At 49.1% G+C, this 21843-nt stretch overlaps 2 protein-coding genes; one reads left to right on the forward strand and one right to left on the reverse strand.

Moving 5' to 3' along the window:
• Positions 1 to 17804: 17804 nt before the first annotated feature.
• CHC_T00004148001 (hypothetical protein) lies at positions 17805 to 18377 on the reverse strand. The gene has a single exon (XM_005715390.1). It carries the CDS (start codon positions 18375 to 18377, stop codon positions 17805 to 17807), a length of 573 nt encoding a protein of 190 aa, XP_005715447.1.
• A 13-nt stretch (positions 18378 to 18390) lies between these two features.
• Positions 18391 to 18638, forward strand: CHC_T00004149001 (hypothetical protein). XM_005715391.1 is given in 2 exon segments: positions 18391 to 18540; positions 18541 to 18638. The coding sequence occupies 1 exon segment, from the start codon at positions 18391 to 18393 to the stop codon at positions 18538 to 18540; it is 150 nt and encodes a 49-aa protein (XP_005715448.1). The 3' UTR covers positions 18541 to 18638.
• The last annotated feature ends 3205 nt before the right edge of the window (positions 18639 to 21843 follow it).

Genomic DNA, 21843 nt, shown 5'->3' on the forward strand with positions numbered 1-21843 from the left:
CAATCTGTACTACTGCAGCTGTGTGGTACGTTAGGATTACGGGCCAGAAAACAGCGCAGGCCGATATATCTTTTTGACAAAGCTTGCCTCACGCATACAGTAATGGAAGACGCCCTCCTTCTCCTTGCTTCTCCGTAGAAGACCTTTAAGACAATTGCAGCCAGGCTGAGAGAGGCATCTGGAATCGGTTCTGGCATTACGCAGTATCTGGTTTGTCGAGGGCACTTGTGCTTATATGCCTAGAACGTTTTGCACCGCTCCGTTTGCGGATCGGAAGACCTGATCTAAACTATGAAGCACGGGCCGAAGAGGAACCGGATGAAGCTTCTGCCTCGTCTGCAGGACTGGTTCTTGGAAAAGGTCTGATGCGAGCAACGTTTCGATTACATGAGTTCCACGGCGTATGAAACTTGAGACCACATACGGGATTTTTGATGCAGAAGCATAAAAAAGTATCTGTCATTGTACGGTGGAGAGTAACAAGTCCAAGATGACATATATTGGGAATGTCAACCGATGCCTTCAAGGCCTTCAAGAATAAGTCATATGATGTAGGGCTTATTGCGGCGATGGGCGGCAATTTTCCGCCCTATCTTCGGTTCTGCTTTAAGTACATCTTCCCGTTTGCTTTCATTCCTGGTCCGTCGGAACCGGGGAACATACAGTCTTTGTTTGAGCGGCTGCTCGGAGAGATCGAAGCGATCAGCGCCAATAGGGATTATAGTTCATGTTATACGACGGGCAGAGGAGGCGCATTCGAGAGCACGCGCTATGGTTCACAGGAGACCTTGTGGCGGTAAGGAAATTCGCGGGGGTAAATGGACACAATAGGAAGCGTCCATACCGATTTGCCCACTGGAAGAGATATGGTGTGAGGGCCACCGCTACAACTAGTATCTACTGATTATTAAATATGGCGGATTGGTGTGGCTAAGGTATAGCTCACGAATTACTCCGTTACGTACTGTGCAGGGAAGCTATGCAACTATTACACAGCTCTCATCGCTCAATAGACAGCGGAAAGCAGAATTGCAGCTTTCGGATGGTATTGTTGAGGGATGTGATCTTCTTTGGCTACCAATTATCGAGCCTTAGAAATATTTCCAAATAGACCTATGCATCTTTTCTACAATATGGGGAAGCAAATGATCCGACTGTGGGGCGGCGGAGGAGTTGAAGAGTATGTTTTGGGACGAAACGCAATTCGCCAGATTGATGCAGAGTTGCTGGCGTTCGGGGACGGGATCGCCAGAGATGTTGGTACACGACGGAGGCCGCTCAGTCGTTTCAAAGACTGGAAGTCTTCTCAAATCAGATCTTTTATACTAAAATATAGTGTGATGGTACTAGATGGCTATCTCCCAGTGCCGTATCTGAGCTCAGACACGGCACCACTTGAGTGGGTAGAAGTCTTTTGTGCAGTTGGTCGACGTTTATTGGAGACCGGTGTTGACACAGCAGGATATTGTAGTGCAATGGGCCTGGCAGGCCGCGAACTCAGTCCGACGGTCAAACAAAAAAGAAGAAAAACAGCAACAGAAACAACCACTGCCGATGGCACGCGCTACGGAGCGTTCGAGACTCCCTTTTCCCCTTGTGTGGGCTTGCGGCCCACGGTAGCTCAACTCCGACGGGGGGGTAAGGAAAGATGCCCGGCACGGGAGGATAATAGTGGTAGAGACTTGTGAAGACTTGAGTGCTCGGCGAGTGCGGGTTGGGGTTGTGTATGAGAATGTAACCGCGGTTCGCTGGGTTGTAAGGCCAATGCTCGACGAGCGTCTTCAGCACCTTATGTATAATTCAAGGTCTTCGACGGGGGCTCGATTAGCACTACCCGACAGGAACGTAACTATGTAGCAACGCTACGACCAACGTGTTGCCCGATGGCTAAAAACACCCTCACCAGCGCGATCGCGATCGCGGTAGGTGGTACCAACTCTGTCTTATACAGTAAGACCTTCGACGGAGGCGTCGTTACAAAAGCCTTCCTACGGAACTTGAAACAGTAGCAGCGCTACACAACGTGTTGCCCGATGGCTAAAACACCTACACCGGATCGGTCGCGACCGACTCTAATAGAACCAACACAATTAAGGAAAAAATAGATGTAGAGATAGAAAAGGATAGGGATAAGAGATAGAAAAGGTAAAAAGGATAAGGAAAAGGGGACCCCGAGCAATAGAGGATGTCGTTAGCAGCGTAGAAAGGAAGCGCGTTGCGTGAACGGATGCGGTCTTCGACGAAGGCGAGATCTAACTCCGGCACCTCGGGTTACCTTTACTGACTTGGTGGTCAGCGAGCTAAGGTATATATTGCCCAGCCGGAGCCACTACAGTAGCCCGCGGCGCTAGATCCTAGATCTAATCTAATGTCAGCAAAATTAATGCCAACTAATTAACTAAATAGAATAAAATAATTAAAAATTAAAACTGTGCAATTATTCACACGTGTGTCCCCCAATCCGGACTACTTGTCATATCCAATTATTTTCCTTTCATTCCACCTCCATGTAGAGCCCATTATTGCACTACAGATATTACAGATGTCGCCCAGCTTACTCGTGAATTCTGTGAGAAATATGAGAAGCACTATTATAAGTACGATGAAGATCGAATGGACCTATGCAAATTGGTATTTCATTTGATTCTACGTCTCGAGGAGCGGATCAAAGAGTGTGGAACATCGGTAGGATACTTCCAACATTGGATGTAAACGTACATAGAGAGATCTTCGGCAGACTTCGGGCTAGTAACAATACCGTCGCATCGTTGCTCAGAGGTGCAATTTTCGGTGAGGCGTACAATATGTGCTTTAATGTCCCTCTTTGGGCGGTCGTGTCCCACCATGAGGCCGTCGAGGGGTACGGGGTGTTTCACATGCATGGAAACGAGTATATTCACTCTTTTTTAATGACAACGAAAGCAACATGCAGTTCTTTTGGCTGGTTAAAGAAGTATCTCATGTGTAAATATGATGTTCTGAGCGCTGCTGAAGCAGACGAAATTCTAGATGAAGTTGATTCGTGCGTTGTCAAACCGCGTTTACGTTTTGTATCTGGGTCTGGCACACAAACAGCATCATCATACTACGGTTTGCAACAATGGGATGGCTCAAGGGACGAACAGCGTGTGAGGGCATGTTGGTATGATGCATTTGAAATGGAAGGCGAGGGAGGCTTGTATGTGTGCTACGGGAAAGTTGTAAATTTAGCTGAGTTCAAGGTGACAGAGGTCCACAAGGAAAAATGGCGGCATTGGCAGAACAACTACGATGTTGGTGTTTTGGACTCGGCCTTGGGGCTAGAGGTCGACCAGCATGAACAGTTGTAAAAGAGTTGCAAGACTGCGAATGCAGTCGGTGCAACTACTGTTGAGGACGTATCCATTCTGAAAAATTCTCATAGGTGTTGTGGACCATACCGTCCCGAGTCTTGCGAAGTTGGCGGAGGACGCAAGGAGCATATCGACCGTACGACGGGGGCGGAAGAAATGTTACACCTTCGACGATTGTTTGCTCTCACAGCATCTACCAAATCCTGACGTGAGTTCGTCAGATGACATCAATCACAATATCCCCTGGCGGCGCGGACAACAACGGTTTTGAACTGCGGACTATATATGTGTGGTGCAATGCGCCTGTTAGGCAGTGGGCAAGGTCGAAGACCCTCACGGCCCGAAAACAAACAACAAACGAAACAACCAAAGCAGCCGGCGGCGCAATGCCACGGAGTTTTCGGAACTTCCTTTCTCTTTATGCGGGCTTGCGGCCCGCGGTAGCTCGAATCCCTAAAAGGGAGGGGCAAAGGAAGAAAAGCCCGGCCCGGGATTATAGGTGTGGTAAAGACTTGAAAAGGCAAATGCTCGACGAGTGCGGGATGTCTAGGCAGACCGAACCCGCTGGGTCGTAACTACAATGCTCGTGGAGCGCCTTGATACCTTACATCCTTGATAAGGTCTTCGACGGGGACGTCGCAACGTAGCCCGTCGAGAAAGAAGAAAACGTAGCAGCGGTACACCGTCGTACTTCCCGATGGCAAAGTACCAACACTGAATCTGTCGCAACCAGATTCCGATGGCACCAACTCTGAGAAAAGCACCACTGGTGCACCAACACAGAAGCCCGATGGCTAATGACGTCACGTTGCGGATCGCAATCCTACAAGGTGGGACCAACTCAAGATTAAGGGAAATTAGGATAGGGAAGTAAAGGATAGGGAAAAAAAGGAAAAACAAAGGGAACCCCCGAGCGCTGAAGGATGCTGTAGGCTTAGGTAAAAGGGAGCGTCTTGGTAGAGACGGACTTCGACCAAGGCGACATTCAACTCCGGCAACTCGGGTTACCTTTACTGACTTGGTGGCCAGTGGGCTAAGGTATATATCGCCTCGCCGGAGCCTCTACAGTAGCTCGCGGCGCTAGATCCTAAATCTAATCTAATGTCAGCCAAATTACTGCTATCTAATTAACTAAATAAAAGTAATAATTAAAATAAAAACTGTGCAAATATTCACACGTGTGTCCACCAACCCTGGACTACAGTATTCACATTCCGACTTAGTTTCTTTTCCCATCACCCCCTGGGGCAACCCCTTATTGCAGTACACACGCGCCCGCCGCCGTGTACAGTAGTACCCCAAGGTTCCGACGTGGGACAGCCGGTAGCAGCGGGCGCGGCCACGGGTAACACGTGGCACAACCGTCGGCCGGGATCGTGGCCACGGGCACACGTGTATAATCCGTACGGTGGCTAACTAGTAAGTAGTAGTTAATGGCACAAGTTAAGTAATTGTGTACAGTAGCTGGTACACAGTAAGTGGCAGCTACTGTAGAGGGACAGGTGTCCTGGCGTCCCACCCGGGGGGTTAAGACCAGGGACACCTGCCCTTCCCAGTAAGGAGGAGGCAGACTCGCCTCCCTTCCCTTTACGGCCAAGTGCTAACACCGTTCCGGATTCCCTTTTAGTCTCAGGCTTCTAACCCGTGACCGGCCATCCGGATCTATCACCACCGACCGGCTGCGCGTCACCGGCCACGTGAGCCTTCCCTCTTTTCTAGTCCATCCGTACGGTCTGCGTTCGCGCGTGGGGTACTCAGCGGCGCGTGCTCCCTTACCTCTAACCCCCCTCGTTTCCGAGTGGTCGGGACGAAGGTAGTTATACCACAAACCTCCTCAGAGTCAATTCCGTACCTTTGCGTAATTCCCTTCGCCACAAGTCTAGCTCGTTTCCGACTTACATTGCCACGTGCATCCGTTTTTTCATGAAAACCCACTTCGACTTCACCGGTTTCTTTCCCTCTGGAACGGAACCAGTTTCCACGTCTGCTTCCCCAGCTGCGCAATCTCAGCATCCATGGATTTCCTCAAGTCATCTCGGTCACTGGAGTGTTCTGCCTGGTGGTACGAAAGGGGTGCTTGAGATCCATCATTTCTCATATGATGAAGAAGCGCAAACATCATTGTCGAATCATGAGAACTGTAGATACGTGTCGGTTGTGTACCTCTCCTGGATCTGCGTGGTCCCGGGGGATGACATTCGACCTCTCCAGGAGTTCCAGATACAGTATTTCCCTCCGTGTCTGCATCTATGTCGTCGGTGGTATTGGAGGGAGACGTTGGTATTTCGACTTCAGTATCCGAGGTTTCGTCGCTTAGTGCGCTTTCGAATACTTGCGTGGACGTGTTGTCCTTGATCACATGTGCAAGTTGCATCCTCTAAAAAGTGTACATCGCTTGTGACGATGACTTGCCTCGAACTGGGAATGAATGTCCTGTATCCATTACCTACGGAGACGCCATCGTAGAAGCCCTTTTCAGCTCGGGGCGCAAATTTGTCGGTGCGCCTCGGCTTCGGGATATGAACATATGCTACTGAACCGAATTTGCGAATGTGACCGAGTTTAGGCTTTCTTCCAACCACGGCCTAATAAGGAGTATTATCAGGAATACTGCAAGCTGACGTGTGTACGCAATTACGTAGGTAGGTTGCGTAATATACGGCCTCCGCCCAAAGCGCATCCGTGTTAGGAACGTTTCCAGTGGAGGCTAAGAGACTTCGTGCCATGTCCATAACTGTTCTGTTTAGCCGCTCAGGTTTGCCGTTGGACTCTGGAGAGTAAGGGGCACTGAACTCCTGTCCGATTCCTTTTTCGTCCAACCAGTCGTTGAGCTTCCTACTAGCAAACTCCTTCGCATTGTCAGACCGAATGCCAGCGACACAAAAATTCCTTTCTCTACAAGCGGGGCTGCGTTCGAGCTCTTTTACAGAGTCCTGTATAGCTTTGGGAGCCTCACCCTTAGTCCTTAGAAATTTGACAATAGAAAAGGCGGTACAGTAGTCGTAGAAAAGCATGAAGTACCGGCGTCCGGCTAGTGAAGGCGTCGACATTGGTCCCACAAGGTCCATGTGCAGTAGTTCGAGGGGTTGAGTCTGTTCTCGACTGGAGGATGAGGGTCGAGGTACGCGAGTTCACTTGGCCATCTTGCACGGTTCACAGTGTGACAGTTTCTGCACTTGCTGAAGTGCTACGCCCCTGACCACTGGGAGTGTTTTCTCCATCGTCCTTTGCGAAATGTGCCCCATTCGAGCATGCCAATCATCGGAAGACAGTACTGAACGCAGAGAGTGCGTCTTTTCCGGGCATATATTTGCCTCATACAGTCCCCCTTGTTGGTGCTCAAAGCCTTGCACAAACACCTTCGACTCATCCCGTGGTTTCACTTGACAGATTCCGGTTTGGTTGTCATCTGTGTCGAACACCACCTTCAATTCTGCTTTTCGCATGCGACTTACAGAAAGTAAGTTTCATACCAGAGAAGGCACATAGAGCACGTCTTCCAGTCGAATCGTTTTAGTTTCTGCACCTACTGTACTTTGGCAGACAATTGATCCTGAGCCAAGCACAGCAGCGGGCTCTCCAGTGCCGACTGATACATTGCGTCCTTCATACGTTTTCAATTTGTCAAACGCTGACCTATCGTTGCACATGTGGGCTGATGCCCCTGAGTTTATGTACCACTTGTCCTTGAAAGTTCCTTTCAGAATTGTTCGAGAAGATTTTACAGTAGACATGAACGAGACATCAAAACACGCGGCTTGGTTCTGCCTCGTGTCTTCATTCTGCTTCTGAGACCAGCGCGGTGGACGACTCTGTCCGCGGATTTGGTAGGTCTTCCGACGGTTGGCTCGCTTTCCAGCTAGCTGCGGTCCGTAGGATGTGCTATCGGGATTATTGTAGCATTTGGTCTTGTCATGACCACTGCGGCTACAGAAAGTGCACTGTGCGCTGTTGTTCCTTACGTGTAGTGCAGCATTGCCCTGAAAACCAATCTTCCATTCTTGACGTTCGCACTTCTCAGCTTCTGCAGAGATGAGTAAAACTACTGACTCATGGTACGATTTACCAATGGCCCGGATGATACCAGCAGAGATGTCAAACTTTGGTGACAATCCCCTGAGCAGTGCGCGGCGCTTCTCCATATCCGGTATGACGTGGCCGACGGAAGCCAGTTTATTCTCGAGGTCCTGTAGTCGATTCACAAATAGACTGATGCTTTCTTCTTGAAGCATTTGTGCGTTCTGAAACTGTTGAAGGTACACATCTATTCTTGCCTCTGACACTGTGGCATTCATTTCTTTCAAAACGTCCCACATCTTCTTCGGGTCTTGTATGGTGATCACCGCGGCGCTGACAGAATCCTCGACAGAAAGGATAATATTGGTCAACGCCAAGTCACTTCTACGCTCGAATTTCGCGCGGTCAGTCGCATCAGAGGGTATCTGTTCTTCCCCTGTGACGATCTGCCATAATCCTTTCGCGCGCAAGACAAAATCGAGTTTGTGTGACCAAAGGAAGTACTTGTTCGCGTGGAGCGGAGTGAAGCGGTACCTGGAAGTATCCACGGTCTCCTGTCGGGTGTCATCCATCTCGGTAGATACCCGAAGTGCGATATCAGAGATGTGCGGTAATGTGTGCAGTGTCTGGGCACCAAAACCTGTTGAAGTTGTGTGTTTTTATTCCTTAGAGTTGCTGCACGAGACCTAATTTATACTACTTTGTATCTGCAGATACCATCTCATTGCGTTCCAGATTATGTGAGGTAGTCGGCCTCAATTCTGCTGAATTGAGGAAATCAACACCGTAACTTATTACAGTGAGCCATTGATACAAGGGATGGCTCGGTGAAAGGGCTAGGATCCCATATATCAAGGGATTTCTTGTGTGAGGACCCGTTTTACTAGCGGAAAAAACTATCTAAATTGGATTGACGTACTCCTGTGGAACGTGCACGCCGCTGAGACCTGATAAGGCGTCTCAAGCTTCGTTGTAGCTCAATGCAATTTCACCTTCCATCTCATTAATTCGCATTACCGTACGGATCGCCTTAATTTTCGCTGTAAAGCTAATATCGAGCATCAGATCATCTCGCCCGTCTTCTACATCACTCCTTTCGCCTACAGTATTATCAGAGCCATTGACGGTGTCAACTACGCTCTTCACCATTTCATTATGCCCTAGAGCTTCCTATATGTCACTATCGTCGCCATTCAAAATATATTTGATAGACAACTTCTCACGTTCACCGACAAGACTAGACACCACAGAACTCAACCCCGGACGTCTCATCTCTGATTTGCTGCTCCACCAACGAGTCGTCTTGCTCACTTTTTCGGGCTGTCAACTTTGTGCTGAACCAGCAATGCTCAATTATATCAGCAGGAATCTCGCGCCATACCTTCTGTAGATACTTCATCGCGGTCGACTGGTCAATATTATAAATATTCTCGTCCCCATCTTCTAAAACATCGAGTGCTCTACAGTACTGAGCGGTCCTGTATCTCCTCTTTAAGCAGTTGATAATACCAGCATCCATAGGCTGAAGCTAAGAGGTGGTGTTCGGAGAAAGAAATTCCACGTGCACACAAGAAAGGTCTGGTAGCCTTTCCGGTCTTCCATGACCGGCAAAATTGTCCAGCAGCAGCAACACTTTTCTCCCTGCTGTCCTATTTATGTAAGAATCAAATCGAAGCAGCCACTTAAAAAACAATCCATCGTCATCCACGCCTTCTTATTATGGGCATAATCAAATCCGAGCTGCTCTCCTGTCTTCTTCTGAAAGCAACGTGGACGCCCAGCTGAACCAATAAAAAACAAAGGGAACTTCTCTGTCCCGGAACTATTTGCACACACGAGAAGTGTTAGGCGCTTCATTTGCTTTTTCCTGCCTGCAACTGGACTTGCACATATTGTGCGATCAGGCGCCATGGAATAGTTACACCCCGTCTCATCGGCATTCCATATGTCGTCCGGGTCGTATCTTCTATATATATCTTGTAATCTCGGTAGGCAGTCCGCTACTGCTTGTTCCTCAGAATCAGCAGCCTCTCTATGCATTTTTCGGGACTTGATGCTCCATCGTTTCTGAAAATTCCAAAGCCAGCCCGACGTAAACGATAGATAAATTTTCCTGTCCATTGGTAAAAGCACGTTAACATCCGCAAGAAGCCGTCTCCCCTTCTCCCTTATCATAATTCTCGAGACATACGGACCACGCTGGTTTTGATCCAATATCCATGCGGCCAAACGTTTTTCAAGCCCTGGTTGAGCTTGTTTGTTTGCACGCTTGCCTTCGCTGTTGGGGAGTTCCAGAGATTTGCAGCGGGACATGCCAGAAAGGACCGATTTGGACGGGTAAAAGGAAAGTCTGCGTTCTTTCTTTGCTCAGCTCGAGATATCGGCTAGGAGGAAAAATTCTCCTCTCTCACGCCGTTTCGCAATTTCTTTGTGAACTTGGTGCTTCTGTTTGTTACTGACGGCATGTCGCGCCATTGTGTGTGAAGGAGCTAGAATGAACGCCAAGACGAGGGACAGGGGATACAAAAATGCCAAAGTCTTGTTTAAGAAGCCAAGGCAATACAAAGTTGAAGGCAAAAACGGTAACTTTTTGTTACCGACATGGACAGTACCTTCAACATTTTTTGACCGTTGCTTGTCAAAAATAGAATATTGGAATTCGCATATTTTTATGAGGGGTCACATGATGAGCTGGGAGTGAATACTTGCTTCTATCAAGGTGGTAAGAAACGCGCCGTAATGTTCCAGAAATGAGGTTCGCCGTCCCGTGGAACACCGCCCGTCTCATTTATCAAGGAATTGCTTGTAGGAGGTCCCTTATATCAAGGGTTCACTGTAGAAAGGGCCATTGACTACGGGTCCGATTATACCGAATCCACTCTATCTTGGCTGTCAACACAGTACAGTGATAACGTGTTACGTCTTCCCTTCGTAGAACCAGGGAGGAAGACTTGAGGTGTACAGGTGTATCCTCAACAGTCCTCCAGCCCGGAGTCCGGGGTAGCCTGACTTACAGTATCCTCGTTGCAAACTGTTAGACTTATTGACTAGACTACAGTAGATATCACACTTCTATGTTATCAATTGTAGTGCAGTGGACACAGTCGCCAACGAGGGCGTAAATCTCGCTATGAGGGAAGGCAGTATGTCCAGTCACCACCAGGGTGTTCGGGGCCCTCTGTCCGTGGTAGCTCAGAGGTAACGCGAGAATCGCGGGTAGAGTCGCGGTCAGCGCGTGAAGGGGTAATCGGGATCGAGTAACTAGAAGGAGTGGGTCTGGCGGTCGCGTCGCGGACCGCTATCGACAGCGTCGAAGAAGAACAAAACAAGAAGGGAGAAGAAAGAAGGAAGGAGAAGTGTAGCGTACAAACGTAGAAAATAGGGAAAAAAGTAAAGGAAAACAAGAAAAAGGATGACGACGAAGGGTGCAGGTACCAGACTTAGCCAACTAGATAGGAACTGTAGAGGATCCTACCAGAGATGGAGTCCGATCACCTGATGACTCTTTACTGTAGCGCCTTCCGACACCGGACCTATATAGGCGGAGCGCCGTCGTCAGCGTCTGTTACTAAATGGGTAATTAATACGCGGCTGTCCCCTACCGGCATTGTCCCCGTTAATGCGCTCGACGGCGGATCGCCCGTGCTAGTTAAGGTCGAAGACGGACGTAGGCGGTAGGTCGTGGACAAGTCCGTGCTTGTCCTCTTCCATCCGCCGTCGGTCCGCTCATATTTAATATACAAACCTCTATAATAACACTACAGTACCGAGGTACTGTAGTGGTCTACTGTAGTGCAGGTCGACCTGCACTGTACGGTGTCAGCATCGGTGCTGACAGTACACGTGGTACCCGTGTGTGCGCTTCGTACGCGCCTGGCACACGTGTGCACGTGTGCTGTGGGCACACGTGGACACGCTCGGTGGTACTGTAGAGCGTCGGGCTCTACAGTAACTAAATCAATCGTGATCTAATCTAAAGTGAGTCCCCCAGGGGGATTATGCTACAGAGTCAATAGGACTATAAGGCCAGGTCGAAGACGCTACTCGTCTTCGACCTCAGCACATTCGATCACCTGAACCATCAACCAGATAACCCCGTCCATTGACCGTGCTCACCCTCTGTAGCGGTTCTGAGGCAATAGCCTGCCGCTTTTGCCCTCCCTTTAAGGTAACCCTATTTACCACCCTGTTACCCTTCACTAAAATCCCCATCCGGACCGCTCCCTTTCGGTCGGTCTCCCGACACAAACGACTACAAAGGGTGTGGATATCGCATGGGTCTCCGCTCGTGTCAGGGTCTCCGGCCTTCACGGTGCGCACTCTCGTAAAGATCGCGGGTTGCGGAATACGGTTGAAGTTGTATTCTCAAGTTGTAATTTCGATTCGCAGTGGGCGAGTGGCCTCCAGAATAATTGGGACATAAGTATCTAGTTGTGACGTGAGTGACTTCTGCAACGAACTCTCTCCATCTCGTTTAAACCGACACTAACCTTTCTTGACCCGCGCTGAACACATCTCCATCATATGTACGCTACCATCCCTGTGTACCTCTGCGGCGCAGTTCATCAAGGAGTTCTCTTAGCTTTCCAAAGAGGAGCGCTCCTTCCTTGAATCACGTCAAGTCACTTGCGAACGAAGGACTAGGTGTTCGAACTTTAAAACGGCCAGTCCCCTGCCCTGTCTAGTGTCTAGGTGACAACTGGCCTCATATGAGGTCACTTTTCAACTTAATTTTTCTCGACTTGTGCTAGCTGAACAAAATGGAAAAAGATACTCTCGCCACCGCAGTTGACTTCTGCGCTGTGGAAGGGTGGAGCTTGGTGAGATCTGCACGTCCTTTCCAGGCTTTTTGAGAATACCTAAAGAAGAAGCTTTTTTAAAGAACATCAAAACGTTTTTTGTTGATATCTTCGAAACCAAAACGCCTGTTTAAAATATCATCCGATCGTTGAAACTATATTAGATTCTTAGTATTTTTGTGTATTCATAACTGCTATCCCGATGTTTTGCAGGAAGCTATTGCCGAGGGAATATTGGTTAAAGAAATGGTGTCTAAACTGATTTTATAAAATTTCGATTTAATGTATACTTTTTTGCAAAAAAAAACCGGTCTCATATGAGGCCAAGCCTGACCTCATATGAGGCAAATTGCCGGTCGTCTAGACACTAGCCATGCCGGCGCAGTAGAAAGCCTTGCAAGGCGGCAATTGAATGCCGCAACAACAAATGCGGCTCCTGCAAGGCCGAGTGGTTCAATCGCCCGGGTTTTCCCTCTTGCGCAAGGCTTGTCTAGTGTCTTCTTGCAAGTATGAACTAGTTTCGGCGTTAAGAGTCAGGAGGGGCATGACTGTAAGCGAGAACGCTTTCATATTCTGTCGCATTTGCACGGCCTCGTCATGATGAATTTGAAATGAGGGTTTTTGGAGTGTGATATCTACTCGACGTCGACAGATTCAAGTTGCATGCCTGCAGTAATATCTATATCTCCTAGAGCTTATCTTGTTTTTGCAAAGCAAACTGTGAACTCTGATGAGTTTTCCATCCTTCATCCTTCATTTGAAGCCCCACAGGACAGAAATCCAGGCCAATTGGATCTGTGATATGGACTTTTCTCTGAATTGCCTTCAGAGCAATCGTGATGAATCAGTTCCACCTTCTCTCCACATGTCTCTCTTCCGAAAGACGCCGATATATCGTTGACGTTGGTGAACCGAGGAGGCTGGAGGGAGAGATGACCTTCTCATTCTCGAAGAGACGGATTATCCTTAGAACCGCGCATGACGCGCCCGTGTCATAATGGAACGGACCGTCCTCAAGAAGACGGCATACCACACACACTGCCTGCTTCGACTCCCCTTATGTTGGCCCTTTGTTTACAGTACACAATGTAAGCATTGGATGTAGAAACTGTGTTGTAGCACAGTGCTAGATAGAGAAGAACTGAAATAACAGCGATGGCGTCCGGAGCTCGGTCGCATCTTTTGTAGCACAACATAGAAACATCGCACATCTATGCACTCAAAATGGATATTCCTATGTCAATAACGCACACAGGAATGGCTGCAGATTGTCAGCTGCACACACAATACCACACATACCCTACTCGCACCTCTCTACCCCTACACAAACCCGCACACGCTGTGTGTACCACCCAACACTACGCGCAAAACACCTCCCCACCAGGAGAGAAAGCGCAGAGACCACAGAAACAGTCTCCTCGTCCCGACGAATGAGCGGAACCTCTCCCTATACCTCTGCTTCTTTCATACCCAGAGAGTCTATGCCGGTAGCGCTCACCTATGCCCATAGCTGCACCATGGCCATGCACGAGTCAGCCTGACCGGTTCCACCGTTCAGAGAGATGTGAAGGCGCCGCCTGGGCACTCTTCAAGGACGTCATCACCTTAATCTCTGGCATATCCGACAGACGTGCGAACCGGTACCCAAACGTTTTCCCGCTCTTCCAGAGTATTCGTTTGAGTACCGCGGCGAGACTCATTTTCAGCTATGGAAGGACGGGAAAACGCGGATACCATTCATGTATGAGAGGCGCGGAAGCAGCGCCACAGGTGCACGCCATAAGAGCTGATGCGGCTGTACGTGTTCCCTTCTCTTTCGTTTTACAGGTGGCGCCGGAACCGGCGACAGCGAAGCCGTCTGGCAGAATTTTGCGCACCCATAGCGAGAAACCGGAAGGAGTCCGCAACTAGGCGACTTTTGTGTTTCTCATGGCGTAAATTTGCATCCATCCGTTTTGAGCGCCCTGTGCTACGGCAAGGGAGGTGTCGCAGAGACGAATAGTCGTATCGTTGCGGAGTAGAGCAGAAGCGGAAGATCTCAAAACGGGAATTCAGTGCGAGGATTCAAGACTGACATAGATATGCATTCACTTGTGTCTCTCGATGCGGAGGAATTGATGTCGAATCGCAGTCTCCTACAGTAGTGGGTGGGGTGTCAAAGGTGTGCTGCGCTGGAACGGAAGTAAATCTTTATGCGTTGGCGACAAGTCGCGAGGATGGTACTGTAGAACGGTATTTTGCATGCGTGAAACGGTATCTTGAACTGCAGGGAGGTAAGTCCCTATCGCGCGAACCGAAATGGGATCCCAGAGACGTGTCAAGCAGTGGCACCGCTCACCGCTCCGAGGGGGAGCGGTGAGCAGGTCACATTATTGAGCCGAATTAGTGCAGGGCGAGCGTTGTCCTATGCTGAGCGAACTTCTCGTAGCAGGTTGACATCCATGGTGTGCGTCCCGTCAGGATGCTTCAATCTGTTAATATTGCGTATTTATTCCATCCGTGATGAAAAAGAGTAGGAGCAGACAAGGGAGTGCAAAGTGAATTTTTAAACGGTCTTACAGTCCCAGGGAAATCGGTGGTAAAGATATGGTGCTCTGCGCGGGCACTGCGGTAAGAAAGGCGATGCGATATGATTTGGACTTGAGAGTGCCGTACGAAGCAACTTTACTCGAATACGCGTAAAGCAGGAGGATACCGACGAATATCAAAGCCGTTCCCGTGCCGTTCCATAATTCAAGATCAATCCAGTAGAATCAGAGCGCGGCCTCGTCATTGTGACTAAGTCAAAGTGCTGGTATCTCAGTGTACTTTACAGTGCTTACACAACTTTATGTCATGGAGGAGGAATATCAATTACAAAGAGTGACAGACGCACGGACCACGAGAGGTGCTTCTCATGCTTAGGAGCAGTACAAGACTTGCAGTAGACTTTGTCAGGCTTCACAGTGACACTGTCTCGAGTACTATATTCTATGTGGTGGTGTACGGTATTGTATCTATTATCGTAGGACGTCATAAATTTCCAACATGGGTGGTTTCTAAGTTACAGAATACTTCCATGCACGGTAGAACAGATTTAATGCCCTACGTACCTTCTGTACTGCAGATTGAAAGGAGAACCTGTGGGCTGGTGAGGACAGCACGTTACAAATCTGCAGAATTTTTGAGTCGTGTTACAGATTCAAACCGGACGATTGCATGTCTACGAACGGGAAGAGAAGAGGCCAGCCCCAGTGCGCTTGATTATTTTAAGTAGGTGACTCAAGTGCATGCCTAGGATCCTTCTAAAATATTTCTACTTCTTTTGCGATTTGACATAATGCGCACGGACATAAATTGCTGACGTCGGCGAGGCTCGGGATAAGGGAAAAGGAGTGAAAGACAAAGCCTGGAATTATATCATAGTTGAAGTCGAGCTCGATTTTTTTTTTATGAGACAGAATTTGAGACAACCGCAGCAGTGATTGCGCGAGAGGTGCTGGCTTGACTGGGCGCGAGAAGGAGCCGTGTTGCAATGATCGCGTCAACTTGCTTGAGATTTCGTTCAGCAGCGACAACCGCGCCATGTGGCATCGTGTGTCGCAGTTGTGGGCGATGACAGCGACGCAGGCTCCCACATATCGCGCGAACATCAAAGATTGCTATGCGGTGCAGCGCGGCACGGTCGGATACACACTTCGCGCTGCGTAAGTGCAGCAATACGGTACCAAGGGTAGCCCTTGTTTCAGAATTCCCCGAGTCAATCAGTGATGGTTGGCTAAAACGGAATTATTCAATTGACACACTCCAGCTTCATGCTTTCCTCTAGCCCACCCAGCTCTCGCCTCCGGCCCTTCTATACATGCGACTTTCCTATTCAGTCTCCTTGTCGACACGCCCCATCTATTGGGACTTGGACGCAAATTCAAGCCCGCAGCAGCCCTGATACAATTTCTCGTCGACAGCATACACAGATTTTTGTAATCCTGACCAATCTCGTACTAGCACTCATGCCGAATGGAGGAGCCCACTGGCTGGAACACATCACGCGAACAATCATTCGTCATTCCCCTCGATGATAGGCCGCCTTGCGGGCACTGGGAGTCCGTCTAGGTTTTCACGACGCTCGCCAAGGAATCTGTCCCTAATTCTGCGCCCTGGGACAGGGACGGCATAGTACTCTCTCCTAGTCTTGCAGGGGGGCCATCTGCGCGTTGAGGAACAGTTGGACAACGATGACGTCCACTGCCTTTGACGCTTGGCCGGCAATCGTATCAGAAGAGTTCGCCTGTACAGTATGCTCCCGTGTGCGGATCTATGCGCTAATGCTGCTTACTTAAAAAGCTTGCCTCATACACTGCCTATCCCTTTGTTGCACAAAATTGTACTCATACCGGTACAATCCCTTGCAAAGTTGCATTCCGCAGATGATGCATGACGCTGGAAATTCCTTGAGTAGATAGTACGGTACTGTACACGGTACTGTTCTTCAAAACACAAGCAACATCCATTCCCCACGGTCATGGCCCCACTCGGAGAGCAATCGTGTGATAGAGGTTGTTTCAAGATCCCAAAGGACCATGTCTGTGCCTATTCCTTCACTTGCCCTCTATGAGGTTCACACCATTCCATTTTCCCAGGCACCCGCCGGGGGTACACACTTCTAAGATCGAGAGGAATGCCATTTGCCCTCTCCATCAAGTACGCCCTTATTCGTCCTTTCGCCACTTGCCTGCGAAACTCTAGGTCCACGTTTTTTTCGAAAAATGCACAGAGTGCAACGCAAACTGTACTGTCATCGTCCAAATTCCCACTGGAAAGTTGAGTTACAGCTCAGAGGAGACCCGGTACACTGTAACTTGATGGGGCCTGGCCTGATCTAGTCGACTGGTCGTCAAAGATTACATGGAATAATGACATGTTGTGTTTCCCTTAGTCTTCGAAGTAGAAACGGCAAACTCGTTTTTATCTGCGCATGGCGAAACTCCCTCTTCTTTTCTATGAGAGAGCGTCAATATGTACCACCCACCCAGGGAACTTCATTCCGCTCTGAAGGATCGCATACAAAGTCCTTCTGCTTTGCTACATCAACTTCGAACAGCGTGGCTGTCTAACGTCAGCAGTGGCTCCCCACATAGCTTGTTTACCGCGCAATATACTTTTCAAACTGCACATGAGTGGACAGTTTCCTACATACTCCTTCAACCGTCCAACTTCAACTCGATTTTTATCTATTATTGTTCCAGGACTACGACCTCTGGACGATGTTCGTCAGAGGGAATATCCCTCTGATATACAGTGCAAACACATCTACAATGGCCATACAGACACGTATCCGCTACTTTAGTGAGAGACACCAACCTTGCATGCCCTGACATAGGGTTACAGGTACAGTACTGGTTTGTAAATTCATTGTCATTCCCCGTGAATGCATTTGCGCTTTACGATGCGAGGACTTTCTAACTTCCAACCTCTGTGAATTTCTACTGGTATTGCCATCCTCTGACAGGAAGCTCTCTTCGGCATTTTATCACACATCACTTCTTGTTCATCCTCGTCATGGATGGCGTAAATCTCTGCCTGACGCCCCCACCTGGTTATCCTCTTCAACCACAACGGGATGCCTTTCATTCGTGCATTGCTACTGCCGTTTCTGTTCCCTTCTAGAATCTCCGTCTCAAAGCAATGTAGCCTGATCCAGAGCTGACGGGGGATCCAGTACTTCTCTACATAAACCCCGCTCCACCAAACCTCGAAATTTCCTCTCACCCCACCACCACCATCGCAGCCCAAAACCGACCACTCTCATCCATCTAATTATCCCACAACTATGAAGGCTGCTCTTTTCCTGGCCCTTGTGGGTCTCGCTCTCACCTCGGTCTTCGCTGCCGAAGATATTGAAGCCGTGGAGCACACCAAGTACATTCCGCCTTGCCCCTGCCAGTGCTTCGTTGGCTACAAGGCGCGCAAGGCGATCCGCCAGTGCCGTTCGTACATCTTCAGGAAGAGGTGCAAGGTCCTTGCCTGCAAGAAATATCACATCCGCGGAAAGGAATGCTGTGACCCCCCTAAGCCGTCGTCCACCCCGACCGCCACCCCTACTCCGACGCCGTCGACTACTCCTTCCGCGACTCCTTCTCCGAGCATGAAGCCGAAGGTTTGCCCGTGCAAGTGCACCGCCAAGAGGTGGGCCAGGAAGGACTGCAGATACAAGCCGTGGTGCGAGATTGTCAAGTGTGAGGATAAGCATGTGCACCGTCCCCATGGCCACGGCTACAAGCCGTACCGCCCCCAGTTCAAGTGCTGCTACAAGCCGCACTACGCTCCTCCCACCTATTAGGCACCTTTCTCTACTGTTGGCGTTACTACTAGCAGGTGTGGGTCATGATAAGAGTGTTAATTCCTTCCACTAGGAGTCTTTTGTATTCTTTTTGATACAACTATAATTGGTGGTGATTAGGATCAATGAAAGATGACGTAGCCTCAGTAAAATAACCCAAGTTGACCTTAATCACTTCTCGCTTTTTCCTGGGCTCTTGCTTTGCCAGTTATTAGTGACGTGACCGAGTGAAGAGCTCTGGTTGCCCGCCAAAGAGGTGTGCGGCATAGTTTGCGGGGAGCAAATTTGCGCCACGGCACAGTTTGACGTCGCGGATGTAAACTATACGGAGTGACTGTCCTTGACTTGGGAGTCGACTGGTCTGAACTGGTTCGATCAGTTGATGCATGTATGCGCAGAAGTGTCCTTTTGGGAACCTTAATGCCCCATTTTTGCCTGTCTATTGTAGTCGATTGTACTTGAGACTTTCATAATTGTAAGATAGCCGTCGGAGCAGACTAGAAATAAGGAAGACCAGCACAGGAGACAAGCATAGCAAATAAAGAACCCAATGAAACTCACCAGCGCATCAGCCGCCTTGTTGCTCTTACCCTATTTTGTATTCAGCAGGCCCGCAGATGGGCATGCATTTATCAGTCTCCATCCTCGACTTTTATCCAACCAGCCAGAAACGGCATTGCGTGCATAATAAATGCTTCGCAAAAGATGTGCCTACGGCAGTACTGATGCTATATCGATAACAAGATTTATTTTATAGTAGGGGTGAAAATTAGTAGAGGCACGCAAATGCCTATTGTTGCATGCTGTCGCTCATCGACCTACGCATCTGATTGACAACTCCGTTTATGGGACACTAGTTATCCATAAGTCTATAGTAGCATCCTTGATATGCCTTATATGGGTTTATAGAACCCAGAAGGCTAGCTAGTAGATGATTTCGTGTCAATACAGTATATAAAGGCCGACTCAACCACTGTTGGGAAGGCAGACAACGACGAACTTCGAACACCGTCACCGCACTTGCCCAGAACGCAACTGGCCAAGCGGCTCGCCAGCACTCCGAGCCGTCTCCTCGGACCCGCCTCTGAACCGTCACCTCCGCTCTGGGCAACACCAAGTGACCAAGAGACTCTTTCCTCCCTAAGCTGTCCTCCGCCGACCCGCTCAGTGATCCATTACGAACCCCGAATTCGATTCCCTGTTGTTGTGGACTGTGTGCCTGTGGCTGGCCACACTATATAGTCTATGTAGTAATAGTACAGGCTCTTCTAAATTGTGTTGCATCCTCCGGCGGCAAGAATTAAATAATGTAGGCTCTGCCACTTACTGTACCGCAAGGGTACAGTATGTGCGCACAAGAAATCGAATGAGTTTATTTTCCTTTATTTTTTGAGGTTTCTACGCGCCGCCAATGTGATGATTCATGACTGCAATAATCGTGTATCTGTTGTACACAGTGCTTGCTTAACTGTGCTTGTCCCACGGTCGCGATCAAAGGCCATTCTCTCGATCCCCAAGCTCACTGACCTGAGTGAGCTCGGCTACTGCTACATAGAACATAAGCGTTACCCTCTTCCTCCCGAGGCTAGACGGACTTGGAGGGTAGAGGGAATAAGGACAGTAAACGCACAAGAAGCTGGGCCTCTCTGTCCACTCCACTCGCTTTACTCACTCGCGCCGATATCCCCCCCAAAAGTTTGAGTCCTGACAGCACGAACTAATGAAGGTTTATGGACAGGTCACGGCCCCCCGGCCACAAAATGCTCCGACACCCTCAAAAACGGGGCATGTTAAGACTCTCAACCCGCCCCGTTTTTGTCTTAACTTAAGACACACCCTGACCACGACAGCAGCGGATGCTGCAACGGAATGAAGGTGGCCTCGAGGGGATCGGATCGCGATCGGTGGCGGTCTCTCGCTTCGCAAAGGGAACAGCCAATAGGGCTGTTCCAAGTACCTAGGTTTTTACAGATTATTTGGGGGGGGGGTAATTTTATCAATGCATCAGGGGTGCGCTTACAGATACACTACACCTGATCACGGTAATTAGTCGTGATACCCTAATTAGTTTTGGTTCAAAATTGGTCCGGTCCGGACTATTTACTGTTCAGGACCCCCAGATTCATGATACCGTACTGTAATCATCTACGCCTCCCTGTTTCACATAGGGGTCCCTGTGTCACGGTATGTGGCCATCGGATCATACAGAGTGAATTTACACATTCCTGGAATTGCTTACTGTGCAATTTTGGCCGTCCATATTTTTTGGTCACATGTTTTGATCGCACATTTGGTGATCACCATCAGCCCATACCGACACATCGACCTTTCCTTTCCATTTACCACCGATCCCCTCTCTTTCACCACTGATCTTTCCCCTTCCCTCAAGTGGTTCACATCCTGAGCACCTCCAGCAACCGCAATGCCAACCCAGGGACCCATTGAACGGTCCTTGGCGGCCGCGATAGCAGCACGACCCCCAGTGTCCCTGAGCCCCACGCCCGAAACTAATCACCAATCCAGCGCCTTACTGGTCTCCGACACAGCCAATATCGTCTCCCAAGACAGAAAAACGGCAGATTGTTTCTACAATCAGCCAGCGCAGAACTGTGATTCAATGGATTCTGTCCCAAGCCAATGAAACAAGGCAAAACGGTCTTCCGGCTATGGCCTTGCGAGATTTCCCTCATATATTCCCGGGCAGCTACAAAACTAACCACAGCAAGGTTTCTTTTTGGTGGAAAAACAGATCCAAGTACATCAGTCTATCTGCTCCCGGGCGTCGGCTTGGTAATCTGTCGTCAACGGGGATTCAAAGCCGAAAACGGAAGAACAATAAGGCTGTTAATGGACGTGGACGAAAGATAGAACAGTGGGTGAAAGATTTATATGTAGCTCTGAAAGGGGAGTTTGATCGGCTGCACTCGATGAATGTAAAGCTCAGTCCGTCCTTCCTAGTCTGTGCCGCAAAAAGCTTGATCCAAACGAAAGATCCTGACGCTTCTTTTAACCACACCATGCTCGTCAGAGGAGCCCCAATCGCCGAACGAATTACTGTGAGATGGGTCCAGACGTTCATGACTGCCCATGACTTGGTCATAAGACGCCAGGCTGGCAACCTTTCCGTAAGTCCCGACAAGCAATTGTTCATAGAAAAGAATGTGGCGTACCATCTTGGGACTCTGAAGCGAGGGTTTATGGCTGGAGACTTAGTTGAAGATTTAGTCGAGAACGCGGACGAAACGCACTTTTCGTTTAATATGGACAACGGGAGAACTATTAGATTACGTGGCCAGGAGTCTGTGAAATATGCAGATGTTGTTTCCGGCGATGAAGGGATAACTATGATGGTAAGAGTAGCGGGTGGTGTTCATGC

Source organism: Chondrus crispus, genomic scaffold, assembly GCF_000350225.1.
Source record: "Chondrus crispus Stackhouse genomic scaffold, scaffold_215, whole genome shotgun sequence".
Taxonomy (NCBI): Eukaryota; Rhodophyta; class Florideophyceae; order Gigartinales; family Gigartinaceae; genus Chondrus; species Chondrus crispus.